We start from the raw sequence: 18,160 nt of genomic DNA on the forward strand, positions 1-18,160 counted from the left end.
CAAAGACTATGGCAGCAGCCCTGGATCAATAGCTCTTAAACCTTGAGACACACAACCACAAAGCAGAGAGAGAGAGAGAGAGAGAGAGAGAGAGAGAGAGAGAGAGAGAGAGAGAGGGAGGGAGGGAGAGAAGGAATAGCATGGCTTTTGAAACTTTAAAGCACAGTCCAGTGACACACCTCCTCCAACAAGGCCACGCCTCCCAATTCTTCCCAAACAGTTCCATCAACAGGAGACCAAGTATTCAAATATATGAGCCAATGTGGACCATTCTCATTCAAACCACCACCCTACCATTCCATGGGCTGAGACTCTAAACATAAAAAGAGGAGTAAGCCAGCAGAACAGCAGCATTGTTCTGTCTGTTTCTTTGCCAGAAGATACAATGTGGCCAACTGCCTCACCCTCCTACCCCCATGCCTCTCTCAAACCATGATCTAAATAAATCCTGCAGTTGTTGTCTCAGAAAAGGAAGTAGTGTGGGATCCTAGTAGCTATTTGCCCACCCCCAGGAGCATCTCCTGTGTCTTGTAGGGTTACTGTTGCTGTTGTGAAATAACACAATGAAAGCAACTTGAGGAGGAAAGGATTTGTTTGGCTTGTTTCTACATCACTCTTTATCACTGAAGGAAGTCGGGACAGGAACACAAGCAGGACAGGAACCTGGAGGCAAGAGCTGATGCGGAGGCCATGGGGGAAGCTTGCTCCTTGTGGGTTGCTCAACCTGCTTTCTTATAGAACCTGGGACCACCAGCCCAGGGATGGCTTCACTTACAATGGAGTAGCCCCTCCTTCCTCATGAATCACTTATTAAGAAAATGCCCCACAGGCTTGCCTACAGCCTGTCTTATGGCATCATTTTCTTAACTGAGGTTCCCTCCTCTCAGATGACTGTAGCTTGTCAAATTGATATCATAAACCAGCAAATCCTAGAGGTGGAGTTTCTGGGTCAGACAGCCAATCAATGAATGGGATGAGCCCAGCTCCAAGCCACCATTTCTGGGGTCTATTGGGACAATGCTCACTGCCTATTAACTGTGTTCATATGAGGCTCTTGGAGGAGTTGCCCAAGACTGAAGCCTGGTTAGAGCGCTATCTTCTCTTTGGTTTATAAGCAATACCCAGCAGCTCAGGCTTTCCCTGAAGCTCAAATCCAACGCACCTGATTCAGGGTTCCCGTGGTATGCCAGAACCAACACTGTGCCAGGGGTGTGGGCTGCAGAGGCCTTGACTTCCCAGAAATAGATTAGACTCTGAGATCATTAAGCAAAACAGAACAGAGCAAACTCTTCCAGAGTTGACAGTTATTTTCAACACATCCACCCAGAGAACCCTAGAGACAGGAAGCTTTGGGTTTGAAGTGAGTACAGAAGGCAGGAAATAGCATCAATCTTCAACCCCTTTTCTTTCAATTCTCTCTCTCTCTCTCTCTCTCTCTCTCTCTCTCTCTCTCTCTCTCTCTTTCTGCATGTGTGTGTGTGTTGTATGTGGAAGGCTCCCCGTCTTATTCAATGAGGCAGGGGTTTTCAGTCACCCCAGAGCTTGCCAGCATGGCTAGTCTGATGGCCAGCTTGCTCTGAGGATCCCGCCTTCTGAGACTGAAATTATACAGCGACCACACATCCACCAGCACTAACCTAGCTTCTGGGGATCTAAACATCAGCTGTCATTCTTGCATACAAGCGCTTTAACCACCGAGCCATCCTCCCTCTGTTAACTTTCATTTCTGCCTTCAAAAATCTCTGTTAGCCTCTACTTCCCTGGGTGTTTACCATTCAAAGGAACCTTGGAATAATCTCATCTCTCCCTCGGTCATGACAAGCAGAAAATACAGATCTCTGCCTCCCATCTCCTTCCCACGCACACACTGAGTAAAAAAGCTTGCTCAGACAATAAGCAAACTCAGTTAATTAAATTGTATAAATCCTTAGAAAGATTTACAGCTCGGCCTCTTTGAGTGTATCTGCACAGCTTCCTTTGCAAGTATTTCTCCTGGCCCAGTCTCAGATTGCTTCCGGGAAGACCTGCTGGGTCATCATCAGGTGAACAGCTGCTCTCACTGGCTCTGGATGACCCGAAGTCACACTTAAGCCGGCTATTAAAAGCCAAGCCCCAACCTGACTTCCAATCACCCACTCAGCCTGGGAGGGGCTGACCAACATTCACCTGGCACAGGGTCTGGCTCCCCTGGAGAGGCTCAAACCAGCACAGAACTCTCATCAAACCCAGAGGCCAGATGATGGATGCTGCAGGGGGATTCCTCTGGGTGGGCAGACCTTGCCAGAAAACCTGCTGAGCCTCAGGACTTGACTCTCTGTACCTGCCCTATGTGGTGCTATGTCTGAGTCCTCCACCAATGGTGAAATGTCACCCCTTCAGCCTTCACCACATCAGAGCAGCCTGGCATGTTCAAGGCAGTGACCCGAGCTCTTAAGTCCTAGTCATACCATTGCCAACTCTTCAAGGCAAACCAAGGCTATCGCAAGGATGTCCAGACCGTCCTCCCATAGTCAGGACCCCTCTCCCTGGTTTTCCTTAGAAACTAATGTTTTTCTCTGCTTTCTCGCAACCTGGCCCACACTGAACACAGCATTCCCTTGAGTCAGCCCATCCATAGCAGCCTGTGCCATTTCCTATAGCCATGCGGCACCTGAGATGGGTGACCTCTGGCTAAGGCATTTAGTGGTGCATTTGTCAGGTCCTTCCTGCTTTGTGACAAGCTGGGCAGATCCTCCCAGAAAGTCCCATGGGATAAACAGATACTTAGCTCAAGATGTCGCAGGGCTGAGGCATGACAGGCTAGAAGACCCGTGATACGATGACTTCTAATCAAGTCGATGACAAACAGACCACGTCTGAGTGAGCAGCTAGGGGCTCTGAGATGCAGGAGGACTTCCGGCTGCTCACGGATGTGGAGGCAGGGGCTGTATTCCTGCCACGTGTGGGTCTAGATGGTCCTTTCCTAGCTATTGGACACATCTAAACCTAAGTTCGAGATTGGCTTGGTTCACAAACCTGTCTACTGGAAAATTCTCTGTGGTTAAAAAAAAAAAAGTAAGATAAGAAAACCTTAGAAAAATAAGCAATTCTTTTATTCTACTTCAAAATATACTATATACATACATTGGGGACCCTAAGGGGAAACATAGGCCATGAGGTGACTCCGCCATAAAAATAAAATAAGGTAGAAAATAATAATCGCCCATTTCAGATCCATCCTTAATCCAGCTGCTGGGGACAGATGGCTCCAGTCATCTGGATGTCAGGGGCCATTCCTCCACTGGTGACCTTGTTGTTGTCCCCCAGAGATTCAGAGACTAAAAGTCCCTGGAGTGTCTTGAGGGCTTGCTGGGGCTGATTAGCAGCGAAGTCCTGCAGGCGGGACCCCATTTGCTCCTGCAGACTCCTGGCCAGCCTGCACACCGCTGTGCGGACGTTCCCGCCACGCCCAGGCAGCACGCCGTTGCCGGTCATTTTGTTCAGGAAGTACCAGAGGACTGGAAGGATGTGCCGCTCCACAGCCTGCGGCTTTCTGGGGTACACCGAGGCAACCAGCGCTGTCACAAAGAAAAGAGGGAGGGTCATTTGAGCCTCACACTCTCTCTTCCGGTCTCTGGCATCACTAGTTCCGGACTCCGAAGAGCAGGCACCCAGCAGGGCTTCCCACCTAGGCACTGTGCTCAAGCCCCATGACCATCAGAGGCCCGTTCAAATGTTTCAATTTATTTTAACACCAGAAGAGAAATATTGGTTTGTATTTATAACAGTCATAAAGTACAATTTTGTTTTTTATGAAAGGACGGACCACCAAGCCAATGCAAATGAGGTAGGTCCATGACGATCCTAACATGTTCCCTCGGACCCAGTGAGGGGGATGCGGTGGGTCGCAGTCTCACCTCCACCATCTGCCACTGTGTGAACCTGAGAAAGGCACAGCTCCTCTCTGAGCCTTTTTTTACATTCATAAAGTCAGGACCAGAGGCCTAAGCCACCCATTCAAGATCATTAGGATCCCATAATAAATAAATGTCAGGTATCTTAAACAAGCAGGCGACAAGCAGGAGCCAATATTGCATTATGTCAATCCACATGGCCACCTGTGAGGGCCAGACCAACACCAAGAGATGCTACACTAGCGATGTGTGACCCGGTCGGAGTGAAGTTATGCTAGGGACATAACCCTCTCTTTGACTACTCAACTATGCAGACAATGGCCTCTAAGAAACTAGAATTTCCCCCAAGAATCTTGTGTTGATAGAAAGAAAAGGTGGAGGACTGATGACAGCCTCAAGAGGCACTGGTCCCTGGTCCCTGCTAGACCGCCCTGCAGTAAGTCTGGAGACAATAAATATACCCGGTTTGGGGCAAGGTGGCTGCATATACCTCTATTCCAACCTTGACCCCAAAGATAGACCGGGGAAGGCCACTGGGCCTCCTTGTTGTTCCTCCCAGTGTAGCCACATTGAATAAATCTTCTTTGTGTATTCTTCCTTATAACTTGTTGTGGAGTTGGCTTCTTGAGGATAGATAACAGAGATTGGCTTGACAGGGGTACCAGGGTCCTGACTCCAGCAACTTGAGGAATAGGGAGAGAAGTCGGGACTCTCTAAAGAAGCAGTCTGGCATACAAAACCACAGGCAAGGAACAAGATCCTTCCCAGCGTCTGGACATCTACCCTCACAACCAAGCAGCAGTCTGTGAGGATAAATGTATGCAAGCCATCAGGCTCCAAATAGACCCTCCATCCTGGTGAAGAAACCCCCAAACCTGGTTATCTGAGAACACAATCCTGTAAGCCCAAGCACACTCTATCACCAAGGTAGGTCTCAGGGTCGCAGGCAACATCAAAGCCTCCCAGGCCTTCATGGGGAGGTTGCCCCGACCGGAGGCTGGTCTGGGGCCGTCCACTCTGTCTGGCATCCTGCTCAAGTGCTAGTAAAAGTCATCAATGAAAAAACAGGGCTTCATTGATTTATAAGGCCAAGAAACTAGAAGGTTCTGGAAGACTACTTCAGTCCAAGACAGACTTAAGGCTCCACTTCATGCCAAAAGAATGGATGTGAGCCCATTGTTCAGAGGAGGAAAACAAGACTCGAAGGAAAACAGGACTTTTTCTTCAAAAAGGCCTCCAAAAGGCCTCGCTGGAAACAGAGGCCACTCTGTCTTGACTCCAAAGCCTTTGCCCACACTGTTCTCCAAACTCAAGGAGTTCCATGTCTCCAACCCTAGTCTGGAGCTTTAAAAAGAATCCCCAATTTGTCCTTCCCTCATCCACTTAACATCTCCCAAAACCTAGGGTGCTCCTCTGATTTCCGGAACAGAGGGGAACCAGATGACCTGCATCCCTCCCTCAGGGAAACAGAAATGCTCCATAGTGTCATCACAGAATGCAAATGTTGGCTTGACTACCCCAAGGTTCCTGCATCCCCATCCGGGTGTCTGCTGGGACCACCACTGGTCACAGTTCTCTCGGATGGCAAGGTGATGGCTGGAAGGCAGCTTTGCAGCCTGCAGTCACCCATTAGAAATTACCTTTACACATAAACCACTTAACATGTAAAATAACAAGTAGAGGAAGGTAAGTTCCCTATAGAAGTTTTCCTGTGAAGAATTTAAAATCTCATTGTCATTCTGTTTACATAGTTTCTACTTATCATATAGTTGATTAATAAAAAGCCTCAAAATATTGCCTTGATAAAAAAAAAAAAAAGAAATTACCTTTACTAGCACTTGACCAGCCAGGCATCCACTGGAAATCTCATTGACTGCCTTTACTAGAACGGGAGCGGTTCTACAAGGAGCCTTGAAGATGTTAAATAGAAGCCTGGCTCTAAGCAAACGGTTTAATCAGTAAAGCATGAGAGCCCACGTTCAGCCCCCCAAAACTCACATTTAAATGCAAACAAACGCTTTTTTAAAAGAGCTAGGTCCATGTGTATACTGAGGCACCTGTAATCCCAGCAGTAGGGAAGCAAAGACCAGAGAATCTCTGGGCTGTCTGGTCAGCCAATCTAGCCAAATCGATGAGCTCCAGGTTCAGTGAGGGAGACTGTCTCAAAAAGTAAGGCGATGGAGACTGGGAAGCTAATTCAGTGGTTTAGAGCACCTATTGCTCTTACAAGGGACCCGGGTTCAGTCGCTAGCACACACACGGGGACTTATAACCTCATGTAAGTCCAATTCCAGGGGATCCAATGCATCCACTGATCTCCCAGGGCTCCTCCTTACATATGGTGTGCAGACACACACTCGAGAATACATACATAGAATTAGTAAATATGTATTCTTATAAAAAGAGAGAGCAACTGAGGAAGATACCCTAAGTCAACCTCTAGCCTATATATGTACATATGTGTTCCCCCCGCGTGCACACGGATGTGCACACACAAACTCTAATGCCTGCTACAGTATGGGTGAACCTTGAAGACATCGTGTTAACTCTGAAGTAAGCCGGGCTCCAGAAGATAAGTTGTGTGGGAGCCCACCTCCACCTCCAAGTGCCTGCAGTAGTCAGTCGCACAGAGACTGGAGAGTGATGGTTGCAGGGGCAGAGGGAAGCAGGGAGTTACTGTTTGATATGGTGAGAGTTTCAGGGTATTTTAGTTTAAAAGTATTTATTTATTTTATATATATATATGAGTATGCTGTCACTCTCTTCGGACACACCGTTGGATCCCATTACAGATGGTTGTGAGCCTCCGTGTGGTTGCTGGGATTTGAACTCAGGACCTCTGGAAGAGCAGTCAGTGCTATTAACTGCTGAGCCATCTCTCAAGCGAGAGTTCCAGGTTTACAAGATGAAGAGACATGGATAGTAGTGACAGATAGACAACATCGCAGATACATTCGATACCAAAGAACCTCCTTAAATGGAGATAGTGGTAAAAACACATGTTACACGCATCTTAAAACAATTTTTAAAATGAGAGAAACAAAACAACAACAACAACAACAACAAAACAAATGAAAGAAAGAAGAAATGAGAACAATCCCAAGAACAGCCCCACCCCCACCCCCACCCCCAGGGATGTTTCCTTCAGGAAAGCTGCACAATCCCTCGAAACAGCACCAGCTGGGGACTGAGGGCTCCAGATCTGAGCCTGGAGAGCTGGCATTTCTCATGGAAGTCTCCATATGTGGTTCTAGGGATAGAATTCATGCTGAACTATCACCAGACATAAACTCTCTGATTCATGTTTGTATTTGACTATGTAGTCTCCCAGCTTCCAGTTCTAGCTGCTTCCCTCCGCACCTCCCCTGTCATGGTGAACTGTAATCCCTATGGAAATGTAAGCCAAAATAAACTCTCTTCCATGCACTGATTTTAGTCATGGTGCTTTATCAAACTAGCAGGAAAATAACTAATACACCACACAGAGATAGATGATAGATAGATGATAGGTAAATAGATGGATAGATGATAGATAGAGATAGATAGATAGATAGATAGATAGATAGATAGATAGATAGATGATAGATAGATTGAATGATAAATGATAGATAAATAGATGGATAGATGGGTAAATTGATAGATTGATAGATGATAGGTAAATAGATGGATAGATGATAGATAGAGATATAGATAACTGATAGATTGATAATAGATAGATAGATTATAAATAGATTGATAGATGATAGATAGATGATAGATAGATAGATGATAAATAGATTGATAGATGATAGATAGATGATAGATAGATAATAAATTGATAGATGATAGATATCTGATAGATGATAAACAGATTGATAGATGATAGATAGATAGATAGATAGATGATAGATAGATAGATGATAGATAGATAGATGATAGATAGATGATAAATAGATTGATAGATGATAGATAGATGATAGATGATAGATAGATAGATAGATAGATAGATAGATAGATAGATAGATAGATGATAGATGAGAGGATAAATAAGTAACTAAATAAATAGATGGTAATGAATAACTAAATAAACAGGTGTGGTGGCTCATGCTGAAGAGTAAACTCCAGCCAACCTAGCCTACTTATCAAGTTCCAGGTCATGAGAGACCCTCTCTCAGAATCCCTAAGTGGCTTCCTCTATGTGCACGTGCCCACACCTATGTGTGCGCACACACACACATAATACACACACACACACACACACACACACACTTTTTTAAAAAGGTTCTCACTGGGCTAGAAGAACCCAGGTTTGTAAGAGAAATAAATAGATTCCTAGAAACTATTTGGTTATCTACATTCGTGCTTCACTTTGACCAAAAACAAAGACTGTCACCTGGTAATGGGGAGAGTGTCACAGAAAAAGCAGACTATGAAAATTCTTAAATGTCCTTGAGACCTAAGGAACTATAGTACAGGAGAGAACAGTGATGGACAGGCTGCATGTGCTGGGTGTCGTCAGAGGTACTCACCTGAGAGGCGATCTGTGACATCCAGCACTGCAGGACCAGTCAGGAAACGCACGCGTCCAGCAAATGCTTGCAGGAGGCACAGGTGGTCTGAAAGAGATGGAGACACCTGTGACCATGACGTTGCCAGCCATGCCAACACACCAGGCACTCATGGTGCTAGGTGTCCACATGCCCTCATGAGGAAGGGGCTCTATGGGGAGCTGAATTAACTCTTTGAGATCTATCTAACTGCTTGATTATGTATGTATGTATGTATGTATGTATGTATGTATGTATGTATGTGCTGATGTGTGTGTGCACGCACGCGTGTACGTGTGCACATGCGTGAGTATAGATGTGTGTATATGTCTATGTATGTCTGTGTTATGGGTGTCTGTGTATGTTTATATGTGTGTATAGATGTATGTGTGTATGAGTGTGTGGATGTGTCTGTCTGTGGGTGTGTCTATGTGTCTGTGTGTTTGTGTATGGGCATGTGTATGTCTGTGTATGTTTGCGCATGTGTATGGATATATGTATGTCTGTGTATGTTTGTATGTATGTTTGTGTGTATGTATGTATGGTATGTGTGGGTGTGTCTGCGTGTGTGTGTGTGTGTGTGTCTCTGCATGATTGTGTGTGTGTAAGGGTATGTGTATATCTGTGTGTATGTGTGTATGGGTATGGCGTGTGTATGTCTGTGTACGTATATGTGTGTGTATGTGTGTGTGCACGTGCACATACATGTACAAGTGTGGAGGTCAGAGGATAACCTCAGGTGTTGGTCCTTCACTTGCACCTGATTGAGGCAGATGCTCTCCCTCACCCGTAAGCTTCCGGGACCCGCCTGCTGGGAAAACAAACGTGTGCATCCAGATCGATCTGGGCACCTGATCAGGTCCTTGTGCTTTTGTGACAAGTATCTTACCCACTGGCCTATCATCCCATCCTGGGACCAGCCTTAGAATGAACACAGGATATGGGGGAAGAGTGGGCGGTCTCAAGCAGTTAGATTGACTCCCAAACGGTCCGCCATTTACTCCCACAGTCTGCGATTTTCTAAATTGGCTTAAGGTGAGGTTTGAGATAAAAGTTGGTAGATGAATGACTGGCAGACAGAAGACACACAATGGTGGTGTTGGCAATCGGTGAAGGCAATGGGTAAGTAGACATAAATGTATTTATAGCTTCAGGGTGAACTGAGGCACTCCTGGATGCTCACACAAAGGCCATCACAGGGCTGGGGATAGCACTCAGAAGTCAAAGCTTTCATTTAGTCGGAACTCACACTCTGCTCTTTAGGACACCCCATGGCAGATAGTCATTTATTCCCACAGTGAGCACTGCCTGGTGCCCTTTATGCGATGGACTTGGAGCCCAGAAGCAGTGAAAAGGAGTCTCCCTACCCACTGCTAGGTTTCTTTGGTTTGAAATGAACCATAAGCCAGGGTGGGAAATTGTGCTCATGTAGCCAGAGCACCCAGAAGGGTAAAGCAGCACCCTTGGTCTGTGCAAAGAAGGCACAAAGCTCAGACCTGCTACCACCCCACTGCTCCTGCCATGAGCCTGGAGGCACTGCTTTGCCCAGCACCCAGCATGCTCAGCTCCCAGCATTTTGCAACCACAACAGCCATGGAATGACTTAATAGAAGGTAAGGTGAGTAGTGACTTGGCCTTCTGAGGGCTGTGGCTTGCCCACACCAGGGGGTTGGGCAGGGGGTGGGGGCAGGGCAGGGCAGGCGTGTGTGTCCTGATGCCTTAGTCAATTCTCTGCTTCCGTAATTTAAAAATAAAAAAAGAACGAGCAATTTGTAAACAATAAAACTTTATTTGGCTCAGGGTTTGGAGGCAGAAAGTCCAAGAGTAGGTATAGCCTCTAGCGAGGGCATGTGTGCCCAAGGTGGAAAGCAGGAACGCACCCCTGTGTGCGAACAAGAAAGGAAGCCAAAACCATCTTTTCTATTAGAATCCCACCCTGATAACCGCACTGTCCCTGCAGCAAAGTGTATATCCGTCCTCGGGGGCAAAGGCCCTGACCTAAGAAACTCCTGATGTTGTGCCTCCACCACAGAAGGATCTCAGTTTTAGTGGGACTTAGGGGAAGAGATAGCAAGGCAAAGCGCCTGAGGTCAAGGAGCCTGGGTTTAATAAGTGGGCAGTCTGATGTAGCGCGGTGAAAGCACTTCTGCCTCCCCAGTCCTCCCCCACAGGGCTCCTGGCCCTTGGCACAGTTGTCTGGGGCCAGAGAGAAGTGCTCCTGGGAAGTCCTTGAAAATAAACACCAGCAGATCAACCAGACCGTGCTCCTGTGGCAGCCAGCATACAGCAGGTGCTTCATAAATGCTTGCAGGGTGCATGTAGTTGAGAAATACTTGCAGAATATAGGTGCTTGAAAAATTCTGGCTGAGTGCATGTGATTAGTAAGTGCTTTCAGAGCATACCTTGCCTGGTAAATGTTTACAGAGTAGTTTTTCCTGGCTAGTTTGTGAATGCTTGAGTAGCTCACACACACACTTGGTCTGTCTTGGTTTGGTCACCTCTGTAAGGCTCACCTCCTTGGATCACATTCAAGTTTAGTGAGACAGGAAAGCATAATGAATGGGTACAAATTCTGGGCACAAGTTGCCTAGAGACTACATCTTACTTCTCTACATAACACTTGTATGAGCCAATCCCTCTCTCTATGCGTTGACTTACCTATCTGTAAAACGGGGATAATCCCAGTTCCTTTCTCATTGAGTTCCTGTTCGAATTCGATGGCTTAACATAATATTGACGATCAGCTCCATTCATATAATGTATCTGCTATTTATAATAAGTTTTGTTACTGCCCTAAAATTCTCTCAATGGAAAAATCAAATAAAAGACCAGAATCTTGATGTGACTTGTGGTAGATCAGCAATAGAATACTTGCCTAGCATGTGCAAGGGCCCTGAGGTGGTTCTGTTCTAAGCATCATTCAGAGAGAGGATGATGATGGTGGTGGTGGTGGTGGTGGTGATGATGCTGGTGTAGTGGTGGTGGTGATGATGATGGTGATGATGATGGTGGTAGTGTGGTGGTGGTGGTGATGATGATGGTAAGGATGATGTTGGACCCTAATATTTGAAAGGCTAAAGTTGTTTACTCCATTAGCTTGGCCCACATTTCCAGAGGGTTATTTTTGCCTCCCAAGGAGGTCAAGACTTGCTGTGCAGTGAAAAGAATATAAGATACTGTGCTACGAAAAGAAAGCAGGCCTGGCTAGTTGATCAGAGACCCTGATCTCCCTCGGTCCCCCTCTCTACAAAGGGACAGAGGGATCCCTGTGCGTTATCAGACTTCTTTCACTTAGAGCAGCCCTGAGGCCACCAGGACATTTTATCTTCGGACTACTTGAAAGCCACAGAAGTCGGAAGTTTAAGTCAGAAAAACAAATAAGAAATTCAACAACAAAAACCCTTAAATTTTAGCATCTTTTACTTTAGTTTTGTTTTTTCGTTTGCTTTGTCTCGGTTTGTGACTGGGTCTCAGTGTGTATCTCCCGGAGATCTGCCTGTGCACATTTGTGAATGGAATCATGACGGCATACACTTGAATTTGCATCCTGTCTAAGCAAATCAGAGCATGAGCATTTCATATGGCGACTCTCGAGCCACAGGCTGCCCCAGACACCCGTGCTTAGGCAGGACATCAGGTCCCCTCTGCGTAGTGTTTCCCGGATGGCCACACCCAGTGTGGGCCACGTGGAAGACGGTAACGTATTCAGTTACTGACTTACGATGACTGTTCACAGGCGACCATCAAGCCGCTGTGCACACTGCCATGTTTTTCACACTTTCCTGAAAGAAAACTCTTCTAAGGGTTAGGGAGATGGGCCAGTTGGAAAAGCACTTACCACACAACCATGAGGACCTGAGTTCGAAGCCCAGAATACACAGGGAAAAAACCTGGGATGGTATTGTGCCCTGGGATGTAGAATCCCAACACTAGGGAAGGAAATAGGTGGATCCCTGGGACTCGGTACGAAGCTATTCCAGATCCCAGTGAGAGATGCTATCTCAAAAATCAAAGTAGACAGATCCCAAAGGAATACGCCTGAGGTTGTCTGTGCCACCTACATAGGCAGGCAGGCAGGCACTCGCACACAAGCACACACACACACTTTTATGAGTTGGCACTGGCTATAAATGGATGTATTCTTTTCAAATGCTTTGGATTTTCCATATCACAGTAATTAAAAAGCATGACTTTCACAGCCAAAAAAAAAAAAAAAAAAGACTTTTGTGTTTACGTAACTAGGGAGCCTAAAATGGCATTGAACACTGGTTGGTGTTCATTTGTTTTCTCTTTGAATTTTTTAGACCAAAGGAGTCACATGTCACCCAGGTTGGCCCTGAGCTCATATTAATCCTCCTGACTCAGCCTCCCAAATGCTGGGATTAAAGGTATGTAGCACCAATGTCGTCCTGAATAGAATTAAATGAAAGAGCCCATATCCAAATTACATCCACTGGTGGTTTTTCACTGGGTAAACTTGGACAAATATGGACACTTAGAGAAGGCAGGGATTTTGAGTGTCTGGTGTATTGGAGAGGCATCTGGATGCAGAGTCAAGCCTGTTAACAATATAGCATCAGTCATATGATTTACGGTTACACTCGGAGAGCAGACAGCAAAACTCGATCCAAGGCTACCGGCACCCCAAGCTTATCTGGCCTCTCCACCAACGGCCAGAGGCTGAGCTAAATTAAGAGAGCGTCTCTTGGCTGTGAGAAGCCTGAATGCCAAGGTCATCTGGGGGAGACCGCGCTGTCTGCAGCCTGAGGTTTTCATCAGACAAATATCTCCTGCAACTAACCCGAGTGAGTAACAGAGTCCAACAGGGCCAAGTACTCTGCTCTGGCGCCTCCTTAGTCCTCAGAAAAACTCCCCTGATACCAGGGCTCAGTGTCTCGCTGCAAAAGAGGCACTGAGCCTCACATTCAGAGAAACACTTCCGGCTTCGGCAGGAAGTGGGTGATGAAGGGCAGAGATCAGGGAGGAAGCTGGCCCGTCTCCTTCCTCCACCCTAAGGGATTGGCCACGGACACCACACCGGCAGCTGTTATATAAACTAGCACACCAACCGAGCTTCCGTCCCTCAGGAAAACCAAGGCTGCTGGGGCAATGCTACTCCCCGAATCTCACAATGGAGGAGCATCTTCAGACTCCGTTGTCCTAGAAAAGCAGCCTCCCCATTCATTGTACCATCCGGACTTCGTGCCAGAAGACAGCAGCCTCACTTGGCACTGCGCTTGGTCCTCCTGCCCTGCAATTAGCAGAGAACAGACGGTAGCGTGCTGTGCCTCCGTTCTGGCCTTCCGAGTTTAAGCGTTGCCCAGCATTTGAGATAGCATCTCCAGTCTGGAGTCAGAATCCATGGGGGCGGTGAGGAAATGAAGCAGGTTGGCGAGGAAGCGCCTTCAAACGAGGAGTCCAGTGGACTAGAATCGCCGGCCTTCCCTTCGCGGGGTCATCTTCGGTCCCTACTGCCCAAGGCTCTGCAGCTATCACCCAATCTCCTGAGCAGTGGGAAGTTTGGTTACTTGTCACCTGGGCTAAGCTCGGCTCATTCTAGGCAGATGACAGCCTTTCCTGGGGCCAATGTGGTTCTACCCTTGTCATTCACTAGGGACGATTAAATTCTCCATGTCACTAACCTAAATCCTTATGCTTGTCACTTTACGGTCAAGAGCACCTTCAGGATCAACGTTGGTGGAGGGACTGAGAAGGTGTGTTTCACAGTAAACCCACGTGGCCCAGATGACTCATTCCCATGCCTGCTCAAACAGGACCACACTCAGAGCTAAGATAACACACATCATATAGGCTCCACAGGAACTTTCGTGAGGGTTTTATAGGACACCCTTGGACCTCTGAGACCAACATCATTCCATTCTAAACCTCAGCACTGATCTAAGGAGTACAGAAGACAGACAGACCACACACACACACACACACACACACACACACACACACACACACACACACCCCTGCATCATTTTCCCTGTACTAGAGCCTCTGGCTAGTGGACCAGAGGGGCTCTTTCCAGCTGTATCCAAGAGGACTTTGTCCCAGCAAGAAGAACTGCATGCATGCATGCTTGCAGCGTGCTGCTCTCCCAAGGTTTCTGTGTTAGGAGCTTGGTCCTCAGTTCAGAAATACTGGAAGGTGGTGAGACTTTCAGGAAGTTAGCATGAAGTAATGCGATCATTAGGAACATTGCCCATGGAGATTAATATAGGCCTTGAGAAGTGAATGTTCCCACAATGTTCTTTAAGTTAAAAAGTCTCTCTCTGTCTCTCTCTGTGTCTCTGTCTCTTTCTCTCTGTCTCTCTCTTTCTCTGTCTCTCTCTTTCTCTGTCTCTCTCTGTGTCTCTCTGTCTCTCTGTGTCTCTCTGTGTCTCTGTCTCTGTCTCTGTCTGTCTCTGTCTCTGTCTCTCTCTCTCTCTCTCTGTGTGTGTGTGTGTGTGTGTGTGTGTGTGTGTGTGTGTGTGTGTGTGTAGGTCAGAGGTAACTTTCAGGTGTCAGTCCTTGCCTTCCACCCAGTTTGAGACAGGGTCTCTTGTTTATCCACTCCATTCACTAGGCTACCTGAGCTTCCCCGGATTCTCTCATCTCTGCCTCCTGTTCCCCCACGGGAGCACTGGGCTTTGAGATATGTATGCTGCCTTGTCCCACTTGAAGTGGGTCCTGGGGTCTGAAATTGTGTACTCACACCAAAAACCATTTACTGAGAACGACCTTCTTCCCTGGGGGAAAGGTGTAGTTTCTTCCGCAGGCGCTCCTGCCATTGTGACACCACCCACCACTGTGCCATCACCACCATTGTGGTGCCATTTCACTGTGAGACCTCAATGAAAGCTGATCAGAAATTGGTGTCACACTCTTGAACTTCTACAACCATACATTAAATTTCTTCTTCTTCTTCTTCTTCTTCTTCTTCTTCTTCTTCTTCTTCTTCTTCTTCTTCTTCTTCTTCTTCTTCTTCTCTTCTTCTTCTTCCTCCTCCTCCTCTTCCTCCTCCTCTTCCTCCTCCTCTTCCTCCTCTTCTTCCCCTTCTTCCTCCTCTTCCTCCTCCTCTTCCTCCTCTTCCTCCTCTTCTTCCCCCTCTTCCTCCTCTTCCTCCTCCTCCTCTTCTTCCTCCTCCTCCTCTTCCTCCTCTTCCTCCTCCTCTTCCTCCTCTTCTTCCCCCTCTTCCTCCTCTTCCTCCTCCTTCTCCTCCTCCTCTTCTTCCTCCTCCTCCTCTTCCTCCTCTTCCTCCTCTTCCTCCTCCTTTTCCTCCTCTTCCTCCTCTTCTTCCCCTTCTTCCTCCTCCTCCTCTTCCTCCTCCTCCTCCTCCTCCTCCTCTTCCTCCTCCTCCTCCTCCTTCACATAAACTTCCCAGCCTTGGAGATTGTTGTTGTAGCAGCAGAATCTGACTAATACACAGGTTACTCTGAGGCCGACTGCTTTTCAGGGCCCTCATCCTAGGTGGATGCAGAAGGTTCTTGGGTAGGGGGCACCTGATTCTTATAACTATGGGGCCAGTAAATTCTGTTGTCCAAAGTGCCAGGTCCTTCCATGCTAAGGAAGGTTAACCTGGTAGCAATGAGCAACCTAAAGGCCTTGGCGGGGGAGTTAAAAGAGCCTTCTCCCCTGACAGGAGCGCTCATCCTCCTCAAGTGCCTAAAGCCCATTCTGCTCTGTGTAGGTTTTCCCAATAAATCCAGCGCCTGGCGTGATTTACCAAGAGCCTTGATTATCGGCAACAGCAACCTCACTCACCCAGAGCAGCGCAGCGAGTGGGCTGTAATTTAGGGCCCGATTTGTATTGTTTGTTCCACAGCCACAAACTCAGCAAATCATAAATTTCCTCCGAGATAAAAATGTGGAAATTGACGATATTTATGAACTCGGGAGACAAAAAGGGACTTGACCAGGCCTTTGATTTGTAACTGAAACTTCTGGTGGCTCTAGCCAAGGACATAGCTTCTGTCGCAGGCGCAGGAACCGAGTTCTGGCCGAGACATAGGGAGGGAGGTGAGGTGAGTATGCCAGGGGTGTCTTGCCCAGCGTGCTTTGTGACTGCCAGAGGCCGGGTGCCACCTTGCATCAGATATACAGCCCAGGCAATCTTCAGATACAAGTTCCTTCACACTGGCCCAGACATAGCCCTACGCAGGGACTCCCTTCTCAACAGACCTTAAGTTATAAGCTTGCCTTTCCCTCTAGGGATATACTAAACATCACCTAGCCAGGAAAGGAACAGGAGATCCACCAAAAAGTTCCCCCGGCTTTGGGGAACTGAGTGAAGATGCTATCAAGGGCATTCATCAGACATGCTCTTGCTTCACATGATGACTACCCACTGCACCATCCTTCCTTTCTATGTTCTTTACTCCTCTGTTACAGTGCATTACCAACCCCTGGCACAGATGAACCTTGCCAGGCCCTCCTCACTCACCCTTGCAGCACCCTGTGGCCCTGAGAAGGCCATTTTCCTCCTGTGACTGACTATAGGGAAGTTAGGTCAGGACCTCTCTCTTGCCTCCATTCCTGGCCATATAATACCCAGTAGACTGTGGCAGTCTGAACAAGAATGGCCCCACAGGCTCATATTTGAACACTTGGTCATTAAGGAGTGGCACTACTTGAAAAGGATTAGTAGGTGTGGCCTTGTTGGAGGAAGTGTGTCACCAGAGGTGGTCTTTGGGGTTTCAAAAGCTCAAGCCAGGCCTGGTGTCTCTGTCCTTATGCTGCCTAAGGACCCAGGGGTAGCTTCTCAAGCTATTTCTTGAGCACTATGTCTGCCTGTGTGCCACCCACTTCCCACCAAGGCGATTATGGACTAACCCTCTGACACTGTAAGCTAGCCCTGGTTGTATGCTTTGTTTTATAAGAGTTGCCATGGTCACGGTGTCTCTTCACAACAATAGAGCATTGACTAAGACATAACCGGAACATGGAAAAGCCTCCAGCCAGAATCCTGAAGGCCCTACAATGTCTATACCTGCTCCATACAGCCTGACATACTAACCAGAGTTGTTTGCAACTCAGCTGACCCCCACACAAAGAAAACGGGTGCGGCAGTTTGAATAAAATGGCCCCCATAGACTCACAGGAAGTGGCACTACTGAGAAGTATGTCCTTCTTGGAGGAAGATGTCACTGGGGGACGGGCTTTGAGGTTTCCGATGCTCAAACCAGGCCCAGTGTCACACTGTCTCCCTGACGCCTGCAGATTCAGATGCAGAATTCTCAGCTACCTCCCCAGTATCGCATCTGCCTGCACGCTGCCATGCTTCCTGTCATGACAACAATGAACCAAACCTCTGAGACTGTAAGCCGGCCCGATTAAATATTCTCCTTTAAGAGTCACGGTGTCTCCTCACAGCAATTGGAACCTTAACTGAGACAATGAGTGTGGTGGCCCAGACGCAGGGACTTCCCACAGCCCCACAGGGACTGCAGTGGGATGCTCACCCAGGCTGTCCATCATGGCATCCAGCACAGTGGAGGCAGCAGTGGAAATCCCAGAGTTCTTAGAGTTGAGGTTGTCTGCAGCTACGATGATGAGGGACAGCAGCATGGGGTGGATGCTCTCTCTCAGGATGGGAAGCATCTGTGCGAGGGATTCCAGCGCCCACTGGTTCACTTTCTTGTTAGAATCGTGAAGCCTTGGGGTAAAAGCATCAAAGACCTATTGAGGGAACAAAAATCCGAGTCCATGGGCTTGGCAGAAGTCAGCTGGGACTCCTCCCCCATCCCTGAAGTGGAT

At 47.5% G+C, this 18,160-nt stretch overlaps 1 protein-coding gene across 11 annotated transcripts in view; it reads right to left on the reverse strand.

The window, feature by feature from the left end:
- Nucleotides 1-3,070: 3,070 nt before the first annotated feature.
- The window catches only part of Togaram2 (TOG array regulator of axonemal microtubules 2), a 60,965-nt gene continuing 45,875 nt past the window's right edge, over nt 3,071-18,160 (reverse strand). For all 11 annotated transcript variants that reach the window (XM_087553069.1, XM_087553072.1, XM_087553070.1 and 8 more), the window contains 3 exons: nt 17,866-18,082; nt 8,402-8,488; nt 3,071-3,557 (listed from right to left, as the gene is read on the reverse strand). In XM_087553069.1, coding sequence (XP_087409195.1) covers nt 3,220-3,557; nt 8,402-8,488; nt 17,866-18,082 — 642 coding nt within the window. In that variant the 3' untranslated portion in view covers nt 3,071-3,219. The remainder of the gene's footprint in view (nt 3,558-8,401; nt 8,489-17,865; nt 18,083-18,160) is intronic.

This window comes from Rattus norvegicus, chromosome 6 (assembly GCF_021556685.1).
Source record: "Rattus norvegicus strain SHRSP/BbbUtx chromosome 6, alternate assembly SHRSP_T2T, whole genome shotgun sequence".
Lineage (NCBI taxonomy): Eukaryota > Metazoa > Chordata > Mammalia > Rodentia > Muridae > Rattus > Rattus norvegicus.